This window comes from Polypterus senegalus, chromosome 9 (genome assembly GCF_016835505.1).
Source record: "Polypterus senegalus isolate Bchr_013 chromosome 9, ASM1683550v1, whole genome shotgun sequence".
NCBI lineage: Eukaryota > Metazoa > Chordata > Cladistia > Polypteriformes > Polypteridae > Polypterus > Polypterus senegalus.
Genome location: NC_053162.1, coordinates 66,683,454 through 66,705,703, shown reverse-complemented (window position 1 = coordinate 66,705,703; position 22,250 = coordinate 66,683,454). Strand labels below are relative to the sequence as shown.

Genomic DNA, 22,250 nt, shown 5'->3' with positions numbered 1-22,250 from the left:
CGCACCAAACTGGAATCATCCCTGCATAAATCAAAGACATCCAGATGATCTGGATCTGCATAATTAGATCTGGACCACCCTGTACATATGTATATATCTTTGTACTTTTTCCTTGTCACTGTTTCATTCAAATGGAACATTGTATAGTTGCTTAGTTGTCACTGTGTACCACTTCAATACACGTTTCACAGTTGACAAGCTATCAGATGCTATGTTCCCGAATGTTGTATTGTCCTCCACGACAGCATGATGGATTTCCTGGAGTGTAATGGCATTATTTGCCCTCATATTTACAACTTCCAGTTTTTGGTCGCAGTGAATACTGAGGCACTTCCACAAGCATGGCACTGTGGTTCAAATCTGGCAATTAATAATGTAGCTAATCATTTACTTACTGTATAAAGGATAGAAACCATGGCTTATTCAGTACCATCTGAGATGTCAGACAATGGATCACTATACTTAATATAATGACATATTTTACAGGATTCTATAGCAATTATGTTATTATTATACTGTATATTACTGTAATAATGTATAGGTTCACTATTGGTGTAACATTGAACATGGATGTTTGCGATTGACCAGTAGATCGGAAAGGTAGTGCAGGTAAATCGCGTTGCATTCAAAATTTTTTTTTTTTAAATGTTAGTCTATCATATATCCTCCCTATGGCATTTGCCACTTGATTGACATACAGGTCGGCCAGTCTGAGATCTCTTTTCTTCTAACAAACTGGTCATTCCACACACACGATCAAACACGTGAGCTACTGCAAAACTCCGGCTATCTAAGTGATCTAGTTAGCCTTTCAATTTATATCAAGTAAAGAAGGGATTAAAAAAAAATGTTATTATGGGCTGGATGTGGAATTGGAAGAGGACTTTTTTCTCTCATAATGTCACAATCGAAGTGTGTTTGTCTGATCTGTCAATCTATCATTGCCATTCCAAAGAAGGAAAATGTGGAAAGGCACTTTTGAACTGTTCATAAAAACTACACAACTGACTTCCTTCTGAAAAGCAATCTGAGAAAGAGATAGGAGAGGGAACTAAAATCGCACTTAATCGGACAGCTGTCATTTTTCATTAAAAAGCAAAGGCAGACACACCAAAGCATCGTACCAGGCAAGTCACTCAATCATTAAGCATAAGAAGGCCTTGCAAGATGGAGAGATGATAAAAGAGGCCTTCATTGAGGCAGATGGCTAGGGAAAAATTCCTGCTTAGATTTCAAGACCCCTGACCAGAGAAAAAGGAGTTTCTCCTTGTCATTAAACATGCAGAATACAAGTAAGCACTCAATGGCCGCTAGACTTGGCATTTTTTTCTGATCTGACCAACATGTTGAATGAGCTTAATTTACAGCTGCAAGCAAAAGAGAAAACCATGGTCAGTATGATTAACTGAGTTAATGCTTTCAAACAAAAAATGCAACATCTGTCCTCAAAACTGCAACGCCTTGATTTGGGGAACATTCAAAACCTTGCGTCAGAGCTGGTGACGCAATGGAAGGCGTGTGTGCAACTTGACAGCATACGCTACACAGAGTAGATTGAAAATTGACTGTCAGACTTTGACAGACAGTTTCAAGACTCAGCTTTTCTTCAGCCAATCGCTACATTTAAGTGCTATCCATTTAGGGAAGATGTTGAGGGTGATTCACCTAAAACTCCTCTACAGTGGAGGATGAGATTTTGACACTACAGGATGACATTCAGCTGAAGTATGGGGCTCATGAACAGTTTTGGAACTTACAGAGAAAAAGTACCCAAACATTAGGAAATGTGCTACCTCCTTGACTGCATTATTCGGCTCTATTTATTTATATGACTCAGCCTTTTCCCACATGAAGATTATTAAATCCAAATACTGTAGTGACCATAAATGTATTGAATTGTTATTGTGCCATAAGGGTTATTTAGTTATGGAAGGTACAACAACATATAGTTTATGTATAAAGTATACTCAGTATATATCTATATATATAAAGGAGAGTTGGGATCTGAGAGACTGTGTTTGTGTGTTTGTGGAGGGATTGAGAGTTAAGTGGGGTGGGGGAGTCACGTGATCAACTCCCTTCCCATTCACGTCATTTCATTCACTTCATTTCGCTCCGAGCTGACGCGTCTTGCTTCTTTTCCTTAGTGTTTAGTCCTTTCTCCTTTACTAATTTACTGTTTAGTACACGCGGTACTCACACAGTCACTCATAAAAGGGGAGAAGACTCCGTGCAAATATTGAAACTACCTTGGAAGACATGTAATCAACGAGGCCATTAAACGGATCTCAAGAGAGGTCTTCTAGGTTGGAAAAAAAGCGCTTGGCTGCCAAAACCAGGCGATTAAACGAATCTCAACAAGAAACGACTTCTACGTTTGAAAAACGATTCGCTTCCCAAATCAGGCGGTTAAACGAATCTAAAGAAGTCAGGATTTCTAGATTGGGAAAAGGACGATTGGCTGCCGAAACCAGGCGGTTAAAAGAATCTGAAAAAGACAGGATGTCTAGATTGGAAAAACCATGATCCGCTGCCAAAACTGGCCGGTTAAACGTGCAGCGAAGCGCACCAGGTCTGCTAGTATATATATATTATACAGTGATCCCTCGCTATATCGTGCTTCGACTTTCGCAGCTTCGCTCTATCGCGGATTTTATATGTTAGCATATCTAAATATATAATGCGGATCTTTCGCTGCTTCGCGGGTTCTGCGGACAATAGGTCTTTTTACTTCCTGTAACATGCTTCCTCAGTTGTTTTGCCCAGTTGATTTCATACAAGGGATGCTATTGGTGGATGGCTGAGAAGCTAACCAATCAGAGCACGCAGTTAAGTTCCTGTGTGCTGAATGGCTCAGCAACGGAGCGCTGAATTCAATTCCGCGGCGTTAACCAGGAAGTCTCATCTCACTCATTCAACGTGTTTCGCTGTGTAAAGAGTTAATTTTTGTGCTCTTTTGTGTTTATCTTTGTGCATAGTCAAGCCCTTCATTATGGCTCCAAAACAATCTGCTCCTTCTACTGCTTCAGGGGCCGTGCCCAAGCGCCAACAGAAGATGTTAATGATTGCCAAAAAGGTAAACGTTTTGGATATGTTGAAAGAAGGGAAAAGCTACACCGCTGTAGGATGCCATCACGGCATCAATGAGGCTATGAGGCTTTTATTTAAAAAGTAGGAAAGGAATATCGGATCTATGGCTGCAGTGCCCTTTAAACCAGGGCGCAAAACGAGTTGTAACTGGATGTAATAAGGCAGTAGTCTGGATGGAATCTGCTTTAGGGATTTGGACTGAAGACTGCCGGTTAGAAGAACAATGGCGGTGCTACACAGTCGCCTGAAGAGGCTTCTTTAGAAGGGCTGTAACGCTCTCCTTTGTTGTGCAGTAAAACTAAACTCATCGTTATCGGACAAGTATGCATATTCACTTGCCCTCCAAATAGCACAGCTTTTAGAAAATAACATTAGAACAAGGCAGCCTGTGCACGTACAAGAAGTCTCATTTTACCTTGACTGTCTGTGTCTGTGCATGTTTGGTTAAAATGTGCTTGTACTTCACTCAGTGAAGTGATGGTTAAGCTTCAGCAGGAATTGGCTCTCATTTTTCATGTACAGTATTCTTTCTTTCTCTGTCCGCTGTCTGTGAGGAATTTATGCCACTAGGACGCAACAGTTTGTGTGTGGTCATGTGACCACATGGCGACGTTTGATTTGTGAAACGGAGCCATGTGATTATTGTTGCTACATCTGACTGGTGAAACAGAGTCTTGTGATTATTGTTGCTACGTCTGATTGGTGAAACAGTCATACAGTAGATCCACTGGCGAATTCTCTCTGGCAAAAATATAGAGTACTTTATCTAATGGAAAAAAAGTAACGATTCGAATGTTGCTAAATGTAACAGAGTAAGACTAGCGTTTAAGCATGATTAAACATGATGCTGATCCCTTCTTAAACTTCATGAAGACCTCTAGCGTTTAATTTAATTTAATTTAATTCAATTCAATTTATTTTTTATAGTCATCTTTACTTAGTACAGGCCCAGAGTGGGACCAGGAAATAAATAATCACCTTATTTAAAGATCAAGATATGTATTAATTATTTAGTAAAATGTGCTAATCCTACTACTACTTCTATTATACCGTACATATACTGTAAATATATACATAAAAATGTAATTTTCTCTTCCTCTCTGTATATATATATATATATATATATATATATATATATATATATATATATTTATTTATTTATATATATATATATATATATATATATATATATATATATATATATATACTAATAAAAGGCAAAGCCCTCACTGACTCACTCACTCACTCACTGATTGACTCGCTCATCACTAATTCTCCAACTTCCCGTGTAGGTAGAAGGCTGAAATTTGGCAGGCTCATTCCTTAAAGCTTACTTACAAAAGTTGGGCAGGTTTCATTTCGAAATTCTACACGTAATGGTCATAACTGGAACATATTTTTTCATCCATATACTGTAATAGACTGCAGTTCGGTGGCCGTGGGAGGTGGAGTTGCGTCTCGCATCATCACGCCTCCCACGTAATCACGTCAACTGACTGTGAACGCAGTACATAGAGAACAAGGAAGAGCTCCAAAGAGCGCTGAAGAAAAGATGCATTACACAATTGAAAAGGCAGAAAAAGAATATCAAGCGAGTGACGCATACAAGCATATTCATAAGTGTAGCTACTGCGGAAACAAAGCACTGTGTAAACCGTAAGTTAAAATTAAGTTTATAGATACACTCCTTAAATTAAGTTCATAGACAGGCTCCCGCTGGCATTTCTCATGCCCACGACTAATACGATATTAGCGGGATACAAGTTTAATGAGAGAACGCAGGGTATAAACAAGAGTTTTGATCACTTTGTAACTAAGTTAAAATTGCTGGTGAAAGACTGTGCTTATGCAAATTTTGAGACACTGTGTTTGGGGGGGTCACATCAGAATCTCCCCTCCCATTCACCTCATTTCATTCACTTCATTTCACTCTGAGCTGAGCTCCGCAGCTAACACGGTCTTGCGGAAGCAACTTTGTGACGCTGCCACCAAATACTCACAGAAAAATCCACAAGTTAATACACACGCTGTCTCTAGGGTTTTTCCAAACTCTGAATCCTCCAGGCACTACTGAGCATAATCTAATTTTGAGGGTTGGGACACCAATAATATTACTGAAAACCTTACAGCCACCGAGTCTTTGTAACGGCACAAGACTTCAGGTCACGTGTCTGCAAAAGAACCTAATTGAGGCAACTATTTTTACTGGCAGTTGCTCAGGGGAGAGAGTTTGTACTCCTCGCATCCCCGTTATACCCTCTGATCTCCCATTTCAATTTAAATACCTCCAATTTCCCGTGAGGCTCTGCTTCGCGATGACAATTAATAAGTCTCAGGGACAGACCCTAAAAAAGGTTACATTGACAATCATGTTACGTTATTTTTAAAATGTTTCTTTTTCTTAGCACAAGCACAGCTGAGAAGCTTCTATGCTTGTGCTCCATAACGCGTTAAAAAAAATAACACATTTAATCACACTTTGCATTCCAAGCAAAGGGGAACTTTTGTCAATGCATGATTTCCTGGTACATTGATTAGGATAGATAGATAGATAGATACTTTATTAATCCCAAGGGAAATTCACATAATCCAGCAGCAGTATACTGATACAAAGAAACAATATTAAATTAAATAGTAATAAAATGAAAAGAATTAAAATAAAATTAATGTTCGCATTTACTCCCGGGTGGAATTGAAGAGTCGCATAGTGTGGGGAGGAACGATCTCTCAGTCTGTCAGTGGAACAGGACAGTGACAAAAGTCTGTCACTGAAGCTACTCCTCTGTCTGGAGATGACACTGTTAAGTGGATGCAGTGGATTCTTCATGATTGACAGGAGTTTGCTTAGTGCCCGTCGCTCTGCCACAGATGTTAAACTGTCCAACTTTAATCCTACAATGGAGCCTGCCTTCTTAACAAGTTTGTCCAGGCGTGAGGCGTCTTTCATCTTTATGCTGCCACCCCAGCACACCACCGCGTAGAAGAGGGCACTCGCCACAACCGTCTGGTAGAACATCTGCAGCATCTTACTGCAGATGTTGAAGGATGCCAACCTTCTCAGAAAGTATATTCTGCTCTGAGCTTTCTTACATAGAGCATCAGTATTGGCAGTCCAGTCCAATTTGTCATCCAGCTGCACTCCCAGATATTTATAGGTCTGCACCCTCTGCACACAGTCACCTCTGATGATCACAGGGTCCATGAGGGGCCTGGGCCTCCTAAAATCCACCACCAGCTCCTTGGTCTTGCTGGTGTTAAGGTGTAAGTGGTTTGAGTCGCACCATTTAACAAAGTCTTTGATTAACTTTCTGTACTCCTCCTCCTGCCCACTCCTGATGCAGCCCACAATAGCAGTGTCATCAGCAACTTTTGCACGTGGCAGGACTCGAGTCATATTGGAAGTCTGATGTATATAGACTGAACAGGACCGAGAAAGTACAGTCCCCGCGGCGCCCTGTATTGCTGCACACAATGTCAGACCTGCAGTTCCCAAGACGCACATATTGAGGTCTGTCTGTAAGATAGTCCACAATCCATGCCACAAGGTGTGAATCTACTCCCATCTCAGTCAGCTTATCCCTAAGGAGCAGAGGTTGGATGGTGTTGAAGGCGCTAGAGAAGTCCAAAAACATAATTCTTACAGCACCACTGCCTCTGTCCAGGTGGGAGAGGGATCGATGAAGCATATAGATGATGGCATCCTCCGCTCCCACCTTCTCCTGGTATGCGAACTGCAGAGGGTCGAGGGCGTGACGGACCTGTGGCCTCAGGTGGTGAAGCAGCAGCCGCTCCATGGTCTTCATCAGATGTGACGTCAGAGCAACAGGCCGGAAGTCATTCAGCTCACTAGGACGTGATACCTTTGGGACAGGAGTGATACAAGATGTTTTCCAAAGCCTGGGACTCTCCCTGTTCCAGGCTCAGGTTGAAGATGCGCTGTAGAGGACTCCCAGTTCCAACGCACAGGCCTTCAGCAATCGTGGCGATACACCATCTGGACCGCTGCTTTGCTGGCACAAAGTCTTTTCAGCTCTCTGCTCACCTGGGCTGCTGTAATTGTGGGTGGGGATGTCTCACCTATGCTGGTATCAGCAGAAGGATGGTTGGAGGATGCAGTACTCGAGGTGAGAGTGGGTTACTGTGATCAAACCTATTAAAGAAGTTGTTCATTTGGTTTGCTCTCTCCACGCCTGTCTCGATTGGCACCCGCTTGAGCTGCAGCCAGTGATAATCTTCATCCCATCCCACACTTCCTTCATACTGTTTTTCTGCAACTTCTGCTCCAGCTTTCTCCTGTACTGCTCTTTCGCCGCCCTGAGCTGGACTCGGAGTTCCTTCTGCACGCACTTCAGCTCATGCTTATCACCACCTTTAAAAGCCCTTTTCTTCTGGTTCAAAAGGCCCTTGATGTCACTTGTAATCCATGGCTTGTTGTTAGCATAGCAGCATACTGTTCTTACTGGAACTACAATGTCCATACAGAAGTTGATGTAATCAGTTGTGCATTCAACAGCCTCTTCAATGTTCTCACTATGTGACCCAAGCAATATATCCCAGTCTGTAGTTCCAAAGCAGTCTCTCAGAGCCTGCTCTGCCTCAGGGACCACTTCCTGAATGAGCGTGTGGTTGTAGGTAGCGCCTCACTCTTGGTTTGTATTGAGGCTGAAGCAGAACCAGGTTATGATCTGCTTTCCCAAGCGCAGGCAGTGGGGTGGCGCTGTATGCGTCTTTAACGTTTGCATATAGTAGGTCAATAGTCCTGTTTCCCGAGTTTTACAATCCACATACTGGAAGAAGGCAGGTAATGTTTTATCCAGGTTACATGGTTAAAGTCTCCAGCGATTAGCACAAGTGCCTCAGGGTGCTGCGTTTGTAACTTAGCAACTGCGGAATGGATGATGTCACACGCTATCTCCGCGTTCGCTTGAGGGGGGATGTAAACAATAACAGCAATCACGTGTCCAAACTCTCTGGGCAAGTAATAGGGGCGCAGACTTACGGCCAACAGTTCGATGTCCCTGCAGCAAGTGGAGATTTTAACGTTTACATGTCCTGAGTTGCACCACTTTGTATTGACATAGAGAGCGAGTCCTCCTCCTTTTTTCTTTCCACAGGTACTTGCGTCTCTGTCCGCTCTAACTGTGCTAAACCCGGGTAGCTCCACGTTAGCGTCTGGGATGATAGACGTTAGCCATGTTTCACTAAAACACAGCAAGCTGCATTCTCTGTAGGTTCTGACATTTTTCACCAGCACAGCCAGTTCGTCGATCTTATTTTGTAGTGAGTTTACATTTCCCAGGATCACAGAAGGCACCGACGGTTTATAACGCCATTTTCTCGATTTAATCTTATTTTTTATCTTTGCCGCTCGGCTGCCCGATATCGTCTTCTTACCTCGTCAGGTAAATAAGGAACCACACCGGCATGAGCATTTCTTCTCAGTGCTTTAAGCTGACTTCTTGAATAGGTGATTCTCGGAGTGTAACAATCCATGTCAAATAGTAAAATAGTAAAAATGTGTAAAAAGTGTCCAGGGAGCAATTCCACATAAAAGAAAGTGGTAGAAGTGATCAGTGAGATAGAGAAAAATAGAGATAAAAAGGTAAAAAGATAAAGTCGTATACGGAGCTGCTGGAAAGGCTGCCACTCAGATGCGGCGCCGGAAATGAATGAATGAATTACATTAATGCACACACCAGAGCTACAAAAATGTAAGAGTCTGAAGAAAGCACGTTGCTAGGACTGATCGGAGGCAAATTTCATTTCAAAAGACTACCTGACGGAAGCCTTGATAAAAGCGTGGCTTTGTGCAAACTGTGCAAAAAGGAGTTTGCATACCACCGACGCACTTCAACCTTACGGTACCATCTAAATGCAAAACATGCAACAGCAAGCACAGAAACTGTGTATGATGTTAGCACTAGCAGTACGAGTTTGAGTACCAACAAAAGGTGTCGGCAGCCCAAACCTGATGAAATGACTGGCTTCAGGACCAAAATTCATAAGTCAACATCGGTCAAACTTACAAATTCTCTCGCAAAATGGATTGCTTTGGAATGTAGACCACTAACAGTGGTGGAAGATAGGGGGTTAGAAAATGTGCTACAGTTAGCGTCAGGTGATCCAACTTTCCAACTGCCGTGCCCAGAGATTATGTCAAGAAAAATTCAACAGCTTGATGACACTGAAAAGCAAGCAAATTTAGATGCATTACAGAAAGCAGACTTTGTGGCTCTTACTGGGGCTCATTGGACCTCCGTGACCGTTAGTAATTTTAATTACATCTAATCACAAAATGTTCAATGATCACACTGTTTTAGCCTAATATATAAAATAATTTTGGCTAAGGTTACTTGGAGTTTAAAGGTGAAGCTGGTCAAATTACCTTTTATGTTTCTGCCTTATTTTTTTAAGAAGAAAAACTGCACTTTATGTTGAAATTTTTGTTATTATTTATACACAATACCATTCTGAACATGTACTTAAAGTACTTACAATACCACTTTATTTTTAAGTCTGCCCAATTTTAGCCAGGGATGATATTTTTGTTTCTGTTTTGAACTGAAATGCAGTTTAAATGCATTTTTTCAGAAATTAAAAGACCTTGAGTTTATAATATTCATGTCCATGTCTGTTATTTGATTCTGTCGCCCACTAAAACCCTTTTAAATTAAAAAAAACATTTGCGCTTTGGGGCAAATTTTCTTGTGCGATTAATCAAGATTAATTAATTACAAAGCCTCTAATTAATTAGATTTATTTTTTTAATTGAGTCCCACCCCTAATATATATATATATATAGATGTAGATATGTACAGTAATCCCTCCTCGATCGCAGGGGTTGTGTTCCAGACCAACCCGCGATAGGTGAAAATCCGCAAAGTAGAAACCATATGTTTGTATGGTTATTTTTATATATTTAAGCCCTTATAAACTCTCCCACACTGTTAACATTATTAGAGCCCTCTAGACATGAAATAACACCCTTTAGTCAAAAGTTTAAACTGTGCTCCATGACAAGACTGAGATGGCAGTTCTTTCTCACAATTAAAAGAATGCAAACATATCTTCTCTTCAAAGGAGTGCCTTCAGGAGCAGAGAATTTCAGAGAGAGAGAGCGCTCGATAAGAAAAGCAAACAATCAAAAAATCAATACGTGCTTTTAAGTATGCAGAAGCACCGCGATAAAACGGCATTTTGTAGAGGATCGTCCGTATCTTCTAGGCAAACAGCCTCTGTGCAACAGTTCTCTGCTCCCACCCCCTCCGTCAGGCAGAGAGAGTGAGAGAGATAGAGAGAAGCAAACAATCGAGCACCGCGCGGGAAGCATATCTTATATCATTGAGGAGTTTTAGTTAATATGTAATACATGCTCTGATTGGGTAGCTTCTAAGCCATCCGCCAATAGCGTCCCTTGTATGAAATCAACTGGGCAAACAAACTGAGGAAGCATGTACCATAAATTAAAAGACCCATTGTCCACAGAAAGCCGCGAACCAGCGAAAAATCCCTGATATATATTTAGATATGCTTACATTTAAAATCCGCGATAGAGTGAAGCTGCGAAAGTCAAAGCGCAATATAGCGAGGGATTACTGTATATATATACACTGTGTGCACAATTATTAGGCAAGTTGTATTTTTGAGGATTCATTTTAATATGGAACAAACACAGTGCTATCAGTCAATCCAAAATGTTAATAAACCTGAAACCTGAATGTTTCACAACGGAAATGTGAGTGTGAACATCATCAGGGGAATACATATGTGCGCACAATTATTAGGCAACTATTAGTGTGCAGATTTATTATGCAACTAAAGGAAAAATGAAAATTTTCCCATCTCACTTGTTTATTTTCATCTGTTATAGTGAGAATAATAAACAAACACCTCAAAATATACAAATAAACATCTCTGACATTTAAAAAAAAATCAATCAATCAATCAATGACCAATATAGCCACCCTTCTTTCCAATAACAGTCATAAGCCTTTCCATTCATGGAGTCTGTCAGTTTCTTGATCTGTTGACGATCAGCTTTTTGTGGAGCAGTGACTACAGCCTCCCAGACACTCTTCAGAGAGGTGTATTGTTTTTCTCCCCAGAAATCTAGCGTAAGAAGTGCCCACAAGTTCTCGATAGGGTTTAGGTCAGATGAAGAAGGGGGGCCATGTCATTATTCCTTCATCTTTAAGGCCTTTACTGGCTGGCCACGCAGTGGAGAACTTCGATGCAAGTGATGGAGCATTGGCCTGCATAAAAATCATGGTCTTTTTCCTGTATCACTGTTTGAAGAAAGTGTCTTCGAAAAACTGGCAGTAGGTTTGGGAGTTGATTTTGAGTTCATCTTCAATGCAAAAAGGTCCAACTAGCTTATCTTTAAAAATACCAGCTCATACCAGTACCCCACCTCCACGTTGGAGTGGAGCTCTGTGCCCATTACTGATCCACAGGTCCATCCATCTGGTCCATCAAGAGTCACTCTCATCTCATCAGTCCATAAAACCTTTGAAAAAAATCTGTCTTCAGATATTTCTTGGCCCAGTTTTGACGCTTCAACTTATGTTTCTTGTTCAGTGGTGGTTGGGTTTCAGCCCTCCTTACCTTGGCCATGTCTTTGAGCACTGAACACCTTGTACTTCTGGGCACTCCAGGTAGGTTGCAGCTCTGGAATATGAAAGTACTGGAGGATAATGGGTTCCTGGTAGCTTCACGCTTGATTCTTCTCAAATCTTTGGCAGCTAATTTATGCCTTTTGTTCTCAACACGCTTCTTGCGACCCTGTTGACTATTTGCAACAAAATGTTTGATGGTTCTGTGATCACACACCAATATCTTAGCAATTCCAAAAGTGCTGCATCCCTCTGAAAGACTTTTTACAATTTTTGACTTTTCAGAGTCAGTTAAATCTCTTTTTTTGGCCCATTTTGCCCGAGGAAAACTAGCTGCCTAATAATTCTGCACACCTTGATATAGGTGTTGATCTCCTTAGGCCACACCCTCCCTCATTACACAAATACACATCACCTGACGTGCTTAAATCCAATAAGCATCTGCTAATACAGCTTGAGTTGGAATATATGCATTAAAAATGATGATATGGTCAAAATACTCACTTGCCTAATAATTCTGCACACAGTGTATATATATATATATATATATATATATATATATATATATATATCCATCCATTTTCTAACCCACTGAATCCGAATACAGGGTCACGGGGGTCTGCTGGAGCCAATCCCAGCCAACACAGGGCACAAGGCAGGAACCAATCCAGGGCAGGGTGCCAACCCACCGCAGGACACACACAAACACACCCAGGCCAATTTAGAATCACCAATCCACCTAACCTGCATGTCTTTGAATTGTGGGAGGAAACCGGAGCGCCGGAGGAAACCCACGCAGACACGGGAGAACATGCAAACTCCACGCAGGGAGGACCCGGGAAGCGAACCCGGGTCTCCTAACTGCGAGGCAGCAGCGCTACCACTGCGCCACCATGCCGCCCTATATATATATAGGTAGATATGTATATGCATATATATGTATATATATGTGTGTGTGTATATATATATATATATATATATATATATATATATATATATATATATATATATATATATATATATATATATATATATATATATATATATATATATTGTCACAAGAACGAGACATGGACAGATAAAGAGTTGGGGCAGCCACCCGTATATTGTGGTATCCTGGCTGCAAAGTCGTTTTTCTTATTGAAATACAGAGCACTGAAGTGCATACAACCGAGTCCAAAACAAGACTGAGGAAACAAAGGAAAAGGGGCAGGTTTTAAAGGGGAGACAGGAAGTGAGGTCGATGGATCTGGCACGTGGTCTTCCACCATTGGCTCAGAGCGGAGGTGACATCAGAGGGACTGGAGCTGGTGTGGCCGACTTCCATTGGCTCAGTCCCGAAGTGATGTCAGGAGATCCAGGTGAAATCCCCGGGATGGTCTACAGGCAAGGGAGAAAAGAGTCAGTGCACTCTGCCACACCCCGCATGCCTCCAACTGCCTTCACTCAAGCCCTTTAGCTGCCTCCCATGCGCACGCAGTGTGACAAGGCCCCCTTAGCCCAGACCCGACGGGTCGGGCGACCTAACCGAGAGGTCGTGAACCCGAAAGAGCATCAGCGCTGGGAGAGCCCGACGATGAACGAGCAAAACTTGTACGGCTGCAGGTCAAGAAACCACCGGGTGACCCGCTGGATTCGACTCCTTGTGGAGGGCCATCCACTGTAGGGGTGCATGGTCCGTGACAAGGGTGAATTCCCGGCCCAACAGGTAGTACCTCAGCTGAGTAATCGCCATTTAATCGCCAGAGCCTCCCTCTCCACCGCAGCATACCTGGTCTCCCGTCCAACAGTTTCCGCTCAGGAACATGATGGGGTGCTCCACACCATCGACGCTTTGGCTCAGCACGCGCCCAGGCCTGTGTCCGGCGTCCGCCTGGAGGATGAAAGGCAAAGAAAAGTTAGGTGCCATCAAAACAGGTGTGGACGTAAGGGCCTGCTTTAAGTCACCAAATGCAGCCTGTTTTTCAGTCCATGCCACAATGTTCGGGCCCTCTTCTTTGTTAAATCAGTCAAGGCGCCGCTCTCTCCAAAACCGGGTACAAACCGGCGGTAGTACCCGCTAACCGAAAGGCTTGGACCTGCCGCTTGGTTCATGGACGGGCCATTTCAGAATGGCATCAATTTTGGAGCACTGTGGCCTTACGGTACCCGACCCACCAGGTAGCCTAAATATTTGGCCTCGCTTAATCCAAGAAGCATTTCTGGGATTAATCCGAGCCCGCCTCACCAAGTGTCCGTAATACCGCTTGGACATGCTGTAGGTGTTCCTTCCATGTGCTGGAATAGATGACCACGCCATCCAGGTAGGCAGCACTGTATGAGTTATGAGGTCAAGCACTTTGTCCACCAGACGCTGAAAGGTTGCTGGAGCCCCGTAACCCAAATGGAAGGACACGATACTGCCAGTGTCCGCTAGGGGTACTAAACGCGTTTTTACCTTCGGAGTCCGTTAAAGGAACCTGCCAGTACCCTTTCGTCATGTCAAGTGTGGTCAGGTATTGAGCCTGTCCAAGCCTCTCGAGGAGGTCGCCCACGCGCGGCATTGGATAAGCATCAAATTGGGAGACTTGATTGCCGACGGAAGTCATTGCAGAACCTCCAACTTCCGCCAGGCTTACCGACGAGCACAATGGGGCTGGACCAGGGACTATAACTTTCCTCAATCACACCTAGCTCCAGCATGCGCTTGATCTCAAGCTCCACTTCAGCCTTTTTTGCCTCGGGAAGACGATACGGGCGTTCTCGGACAACAACCCCGGGCTCTGTCACGATGTTGTGCTCAATCAGAGAGGTCCTTCCGGGTTCTCACTGACTACCTCCCGAACGGTCCGGATAACTGTTTCCAGCTCCTGCCGCTGTCTGGGACTTAAGTCCGTGCCGACGTTAAGGTCGTGTGTGTGAGCGAAGAGTGAGCGGGCTGGCCGGAGGAGGGATCGGGTCCCTGTCCTTCCACGGTTTCAGCAGGTTCACATGATAAACCCGCTCCTTTGGCCGACGCATTGGGTTGACTCACCAAATAGTCGACCAGTCCCTTCCTCTCCTTAACTTCACCGAGGGGCCCTGCCAGTGGGCAAGCAATTTAGAGTGGGAGGTAGGCACTAGGACCATGACCCGATCTCCGGGCGGAACTCCCAAGAGACGTGCCGGTTGTAGTACCGGCCTGTGCTGCTTGAGCCTCCTCCATGTGACTTTTAAGGACAGGCCGAATCTTTCCAAATCTATCGCAGAACTCGCGATATACTCCAGTATGTTTGTGGAGGGAAGAGCCTCTTCTTCCCAGCCTTCTTTCAAAATATCTAATATGCCCCGAGGTTGTCGCCTGCATAGTAGTTCAAAAGGGGAGAACCCCGTGGAGGCTTGTGGGACTTCCCGATAGGCAAAAAGGACGAGGGGGAGGAGCTGATCCCAGTTCCTTCCATCCTCGCTGACCACCTTACGCAGCATTTGCTTGAGAGTTTGATTAAACCTCTCTACTAATCCGCCGGTTTGAGGATGATAGACCGAGGTCTTTAAATGCTTTATTTTCAGTAATCTGGCAGTCTCCTTGAACGTTTCCGAGGTGAAGGGGGTCCCCTGGTCTGTCAAGACTTCTTTGGGGATCCCCACGCGCAATACCCCTAGTAATTCCCGTGCGATGGCTTTAGAGGTAGCTGAGCGCAACGGAACAGCTTCGGGTATCGTAGCGTAATCCACGAGGACTAAAATGTACTTGTGTCCTCGGCTGAGGGCTCCAGGGTCCCACCAGGTCGACCCATTCTGTGGAAGGGAACGCCAATCAGTGGAATAGGAACGAGAGGAGCACGGTCCCTCCTAGGAATTTGTCGCAGTTGACACTCCGGCAGGAAGCGCAAAAGCGCACTAACCTCCTCATTAATTCCTGGCCAGTAGAAACGGAGCTTGATCCGCTCCAGAGTTTTTTCGGTGCCCAGGTGGCCACCTAGGAGGTGGGCGTGTGCTAGCTCGCAGACCTGCCGCCGAAGGTACGCTGCACTAGCAGCAGCCTCGCCTCCTGCCCGCCATGCATTGCTACACGGTAAAGGAGGTCATTATCTAGCACAAAGTAGGGGCCCTGTGGCATCGACTGATTAGTGCGCTGGCCATTGACAAGGACCACTGCATTTTTACAAACTTCAGGGAGTCATCATTCCATTGCTCCCTTCTAAAAGAAGCCGGCGCTTTTAAATTGGAACCGCAACACGGAGAGAGGGTCAGCGCCGACCTCAATGGGCGTGGTTTCCTCCCGCCCGCCGCTGGTGGATGACGGTTAGCCCGCGACGCCCGGAGTTGCCACGCCAGTCAGGGCGACCGCTTCGCTCTCTCTGCCGGCTGATTACACGGCGTGGAGGCAGCTTGAGACGGGTTATCTCCGCCCATAACGAGGCCCAAATTAACCCCGGAGTGGTATGTGTCTCACCGCTTTGATTTTAGACCAGTCCCGCCCTAGTATCACCGGGTGTGGAGGATCAGGTAGGACGCTACGGTGAGTTTACTGAACTGACCCTCCGTAACTGATGACACAGCGGCGGACCTGTACCAGCGGATGTCTCCGTGGACACAGGTTATACCGGTCTTAAATTTTAGCCACTGTTGCGTTGCACAAAGCGGCGGGCAACAATGGAAATGTTGCTGCCGGAGTCGAACAAACCTGTGGTCTTGTGTCCGCTGACGATCACCACGCCAGTATGTGGGACCGCCAACGGATTAGCCAGAGCACACCAACCCTCCTCCCTCCACCTGCATTCCTCCTGCCCCAAGCGTTTGCGCCCGCAGCCGCGGACGCCTGCGAGCCCGGATTGTACAGGGAGGGGCTAGGTCTTGGAACGCCCCGCTGAGTTTGACATGAGGACGGTTCTGCTCCCCAGAGTGTGAGGCCGCCTCTGCGTCTCCATAAGCTCTATGAGCTCAGACATGTTCTTAAACTGCCGCCCCAAACCGCTGGGTGAAGCCACGGGAAGCGCTTCCAGGAGCAGATAGCAAGCTACCTGCTCTATTATTTGGTAGGGCGTGTTTTCAAATGGCCGTAGCCAATGCCCTACCATTGCCCATAAGGACCAGGCTTGTTGTTGGTCGGCCGCTCAGGGTCCAACCTCCATTTTTATTTTATTCACCTGCCAGTCTGGGGCACCCCTAGGTGGTAAATGGGGCTTTGGTTTCGCAGGGAGGCAGGCACTCTCCCCAAGAGAGCATACTGAGTCCCTTTGCCTCCCTCCAGGGCAGCCCACCTGTGAGCCCCACCCGCACACCCCTGGCCTCCAGATGGCCTAGTTATGAGTGCCGGGAGCGGAGCCCGCACCGGTCACGCCGACCACGGGCACCCTCCCCGCCTGAAGACTCGCCCCGCACGCCCCACCTGGGTATATTGCAGGTCCTGTCCCCTTCTCTCTGGGACTTCTCCATCCTGCCGACTACGCCACTGTCACAAGAACGAGACATGGACAGATAAAGAGTTGGGGCAGCCACCCGTATATTGTGGTATCCTGGCTGCAAAGTCGTTTTCTTTGAAATACAGAGCACTGAAGTGCATACAACCGAGTCCAAAACAAGACTGAGGAAACAAAGGAAAAGGGGCAGGTTTTAAAGGGGAGACAGGAAGTGAGGTCGATGGATCTGGCACGTGGTCTTCCACCATTGGCTCAGAGTCGGAGGTGACATCAGAGGGACTGGAGCTGGTGTGGCCGACTTCCATTGGCTCAGTCCCGAAGTGATGTCAGGAGATCCAGGTGAAATCCCCGGGATGGTCTACAGGCAAGGGAGAAAAGAGTCAGTGCACTCTGCCACACCCCGCATGCCTCCAACTGCCTTCACTCAAGCCCTTTAGCTGCCTCCCATGCGCACGTGTGACAATATATATATATATATATATATATATATATATATATATATATATATATATATATATAGCAAATACTACCAGAGCGCGCAAAGTACTGCCTTAAAAGTTTAATTAAGAATACCTTTTTAAACTGAGGGAAAATATACCAATAATTATTTGTTAAGGATCTCTTTGTATACCACGTTGTCAGTTCGGCCCTCCGGTTGTAATATGACCAAGCTGTGCGCTGAGCTTACTCTTGAGCATGCAACGTACAGTTGGCCATGTGAAAAGTAATCTTGTTTCAAATCTCACAGCTTGGATTGCTGCTGTCATAACGAGTTTCATGGTTTGTTTCAATTACGACAGTATTTGCAGGACTTGTGTTGAAGTGACATTCGGCATCTGTCAAGCGTTGTAAGCATACAACCGTTTCATCGATAACTTCACATCCAGCTTTTGAGAGTAAACATCAAAGTGTCCACTACTGAAATCGTCACCTGTCAATCTAAGATGTTTAAGAGGCATTGGCGGTTGTCCAAAGGTGTAAAATATTTTTCTATTTCGGTACACTTGAAAACGACAACTAAACAATTCAGCGGCAGCCATCAACTCACATGCAGAACCATAGGTGAAGGGCTTAAGCATTTCACTCTTCTAGTGCTCCTGTGTAGTATAATTATCTCCTGTACCATCATCAGTCCACACCTTGAACCTGTCCCAGTCATTCAATACATAAGAATGTTCCTCCGGATATCAAGAGTGAGCCTGATATGGCCGTGCAATATGTAACAAAGAGAATGGAAAAGGCAGGCGGCATCTCTGGGCATTGAAACCACTCAGTAAGTGACAGTTCTTTGATCGATGGTGATCACCTCGATAGACTTGTTAATGGGGGTACGGTTGGAACGATAAAGGAAATGGGTACCTGAACAATGTAAAGGAAGTGTAAAATACCTACACAATAACTATAATCGTGGACGTTGTCGACCGTTATGACCGTTATGCATAGAATTTCGAAATGAAACCTGCTTAACTTTTGTAAGTAAGCTGTACGGAATGAGCCTGCCAAATTTCAGCCTTTTACCTACCCAGGAAGTTGGAGAATTAGTGTTGGAAAGTTCAATATGGCGGCTTTACAGTGGCGCCATACCACCAAAAATAAGTATGTACATCGGTTTTGGTTAGCTTAGGGAAGCCGCTTCTACCAAATTTCGTGAAGATGGGGTCAGCCTTCTACCCACACGGGAAGTTGGAGAATTAGTACGCTTGGAAAGTTCAATATGGGGCCAACAGTGGCGTCATACCACTGAAATAAGTACGTACATCAGTTTCAGTTAGCACAGGGAAGACGCCTACCAAATTTTGTGAAGATGGGGCCATAAATAAGAAATATATATAAATAAGAATATATAATATTCTTTTCCTTTTCTGTGATGTGCCAACATCTTCATTATATTCTAAGTGACCTTTTCTTTTTTTGGAAAGTAAAATTTTCCCATGGAAGATAACTATTAAATGCTAGGTTAATAAATAAATGTCCCTGCTACAGTATATCTTTATTGTGCCAGAGCCAGATAAAAACAGTGTGGAAGACCAGCCCAAGCACAGACAGGCAGACACCAACGGTTCCAAACCCACACGTTTATTTACAGTATTTACATTAAGCACAGTCCCGCACACAACCCATTGTCCTTCCACCAATCACCCTCAAGTCCAGGCCTTTCAATGCGCCTTTCTTCACCGCCTCCACTCCTCTCCTCCGAACTTTGTCCTCTTCCTCCCGACTCCGGCTGACGACTTGAGGGAGGCGGCCCCTTTTATTTCCACCTGGACGTGCTCCAGGTGCCCCCTGATGAGCTTCCTGCAGCACTTCCTGGTGTGGCAGAAGTGCCGCATGAGCACCCGGAAGCACTCCAGGTGTCCCTGGTATTTCACACCTCCGGGTGTGGCAGAAGTGCTGATGTCCAGGGCTCCTTACTCGTCCTGGCACCCACTGGGGGTGGCCACAGGCCCCTATAGGGTTGAGCGTCCATGCTCAATTCCTTTGCCTCCACACAAACCAGGGTGGCTGCCCTCTCGTGGTCCAGGGTAGGCATAGTCTCTCTCTCGGTCCTTCTTGGCATCCCAGCTGGGCACAGCCCCCAGCCTCCTGCAACAACAGCAACAAGGTATCACCGTGGCATTTTAAAATATAGAGTATACAGGTGCAGCTGCTCACCCAGTATTCTTGACATTTTCTTCAAAACTTAATATTTTTCCTCTAATTACTATATTCTCAAATTCTAAACAATCACCAACTGCTTCTATAATGAGACAGTTTATTAAATACTCTTTTACATTTTAGAGGGCACACATTCATTTGCCATCTCTATCATAAACATTTTCCTTTATTACAGCCCTTAGGCTAAAAATATTTAAAGGTGTAGGCTTTTAATGCAAATATAACACCTACTGTCAATTCAAAACAATGACCTCTCTCGTCAGTTTCTCACTGTGGATTGATGAGAAGCAATCAGTATACTTACATGTTTAGGACTGACTGGATAAAGATAATAGATTGGACCTGCTGAAGTTTGGTGATTTACTTCAGTATTTTAGTTCAGACTACAAAACATTATGTAAAACACAGGCACGTGAAATTGTATGATTTTTGTAAGGCTTTTATTTTCCTTTGCATTTGTAGCCAGTTGCACTTGTTTGATTCAACAGACCATTTCTACTGAATAATCTGAAGCCCATGCAGTGTAACACAGCTATGAAAAAAGACAATAAAGAAATATACAAACTATGATGTAAAATTTCTAAAGCCACTTACTTGAAGTCTCTATCAAAATGTTTTCTGATTCTCCTGTCCAGAAAAAAAGTGTTTAGTCTTTCAAAAGTTCATCCAAAATCAACAGATAGAATTTTTTTATATAACATGATTTTGCCATTAGTGTTCATTGAATAGTTTAAAGTTACAATCCAACAAGCAAAGAAAATGAGTCTGGTACTCAATGACATTTTAGAAGCATTTACTCCTCTGAAGCGTGCAGTCAGCAGACCATGAATTATACGTCACCGTAAAATAATTATCTGTACCAGAAATTTATGTTAGATTTACATGTGAACTTTGCTACTATATTGCTATTACTATTTTTTCCAATGCCTTGTGTTTGTGTTCAACATCGTCCTTCACCTACAGAGTGTTGAAAAACAAGTATAAAATTACAGTTCCAGTGTTTATCAAGATTATTTCAATGAAGTTAATGCATCACCTTTGTTGATAAGAGCTGCTCTTGCTGTTTCCAATCCACTGAGGAGATGTGAACATGAGGATCACTATCTGATTCAAAAAATGAGACAGACTTTATTGAGCACCATGGAAAAACCTGTTTTTGTTTACAATATTTTCCAGTAGTGTAAAAGACCAGCCAACTTAACTGTGCCTCCCTTACTTGTCAGTTCGGAATTCTCTATTCATTGTTTATACCATGGAAGTATCACTATGAAGTGCTGGAGGATATGTACCAAGAAGAAGTCACTTTATTGTTTGTATTATTAATTTAAAATCTAATGGTGCAAATTGTTGAACTAAGCATTGTCTGTATGTGTACCCTTTAAAAAACAATTGGTCACAAAAAGTAGAATAACATAGATGCAAAGCCCCCGGATATTTTGAATGTTTAAAGTTTAGCTTGCAGAAAGCTGGATACCACATTATTAAGTCACCTTGGCACATTTGGTCAATAATGCCTAGCTGCAACTATTATTACTTTCCTATGTTATTGGCTCAGACAGGTCATACACTTCTTATAGTTTATAAGAATACATAATATGCTGGGAGGTTACAAATAAGTGCATCAGGTGCATGTGTATCTATGCTTAAGAATGCAGGTCATCCCAAGAAGACAGAGATGAGTTATAGTACGTAAGACAAATGACATTTATCCTCTTATTTACTGAATTCAGCTTGATTCCTACAGTTAAGTTTCACTATGATAAAGTGAAATTGAGAGGGGCAGCAGCCTACCAAGTACCTACTTTAAATGGTCATGTATTCACATAATCACTCACCAATGAGGATTTATTTACTACAGTGCATTTAAAGAGCACAGAAATGTTTGTTGTTGTTTTTCAGAAAATACTGCTCAATTTAATTCAAATGGAAAAAGTACTGTATTCTGTTCAGAAAATCTTTAAGGTTTCATTTAAAGGTAAAAATAATCCATTGTAGTGTGACAAAAATATAATTGTTATTAATATCATGTTATTTTTTATTAAAGGGAGAATGCCAACAACTGTTTTGGGAAGAGTGTATGCTCCAGACCCAGATGATTGGGATAACAAAACATATACCTTCGAGGGACATATACCAAAGTAAGATACTTTTTTGTATGGTAGGAAAAAAATTACCGAAACCAAATCTTTTAAGACCAATCTCCCTTCTAAATGGTGATATTAAGTTACTTTTCAAAGCTCTTGAAAAAGTATTAAAAATGTACATCTATCTATTTTTTATTTCCCATTTCTGATTAACTGCTTCCTAATGTATTTTCTTCCTTGGAAATTCAAATGTAACTAAACGTGGATAGGTTATTGCATATCATTTTTCTGCAGATATCTAGTTTACAGTGTTTGAGAACATTGACCATGACGGTACCATCTTAGTTTGTCCTGGCAGTAGCAGAAACTAACTGGGGTTACCTGTCTACTACAGTGACATTTTCATAAACCCATCTGTGATAAGGTTT

The 22,250-nt window shown here is 43.6% G+C and overlaps 1 protein-coding gene across 1 annotated transcript in view; it reads left to right on the top strand.

Annotated features, from left to right (window-relative positions):
- si:ch211-186j3.6 (neural-cadherin) overlaps window positions 1-22,250 on the top strand; it is a 631,501-nt gene that overhangs the window by 430,258 nt on the left and 178,993 nt on the right. The window contains exon 19 of the mRNA XM_039763170.1: window positions 21,783-21,876. Coding sequence (XP_039619104.1) covers window positions 21,783-21,876 — 94 coding nt within the window. The remainder of the gene's footprint in view (window positions 1-21,782; window positions 21,877-22,250) is intronic.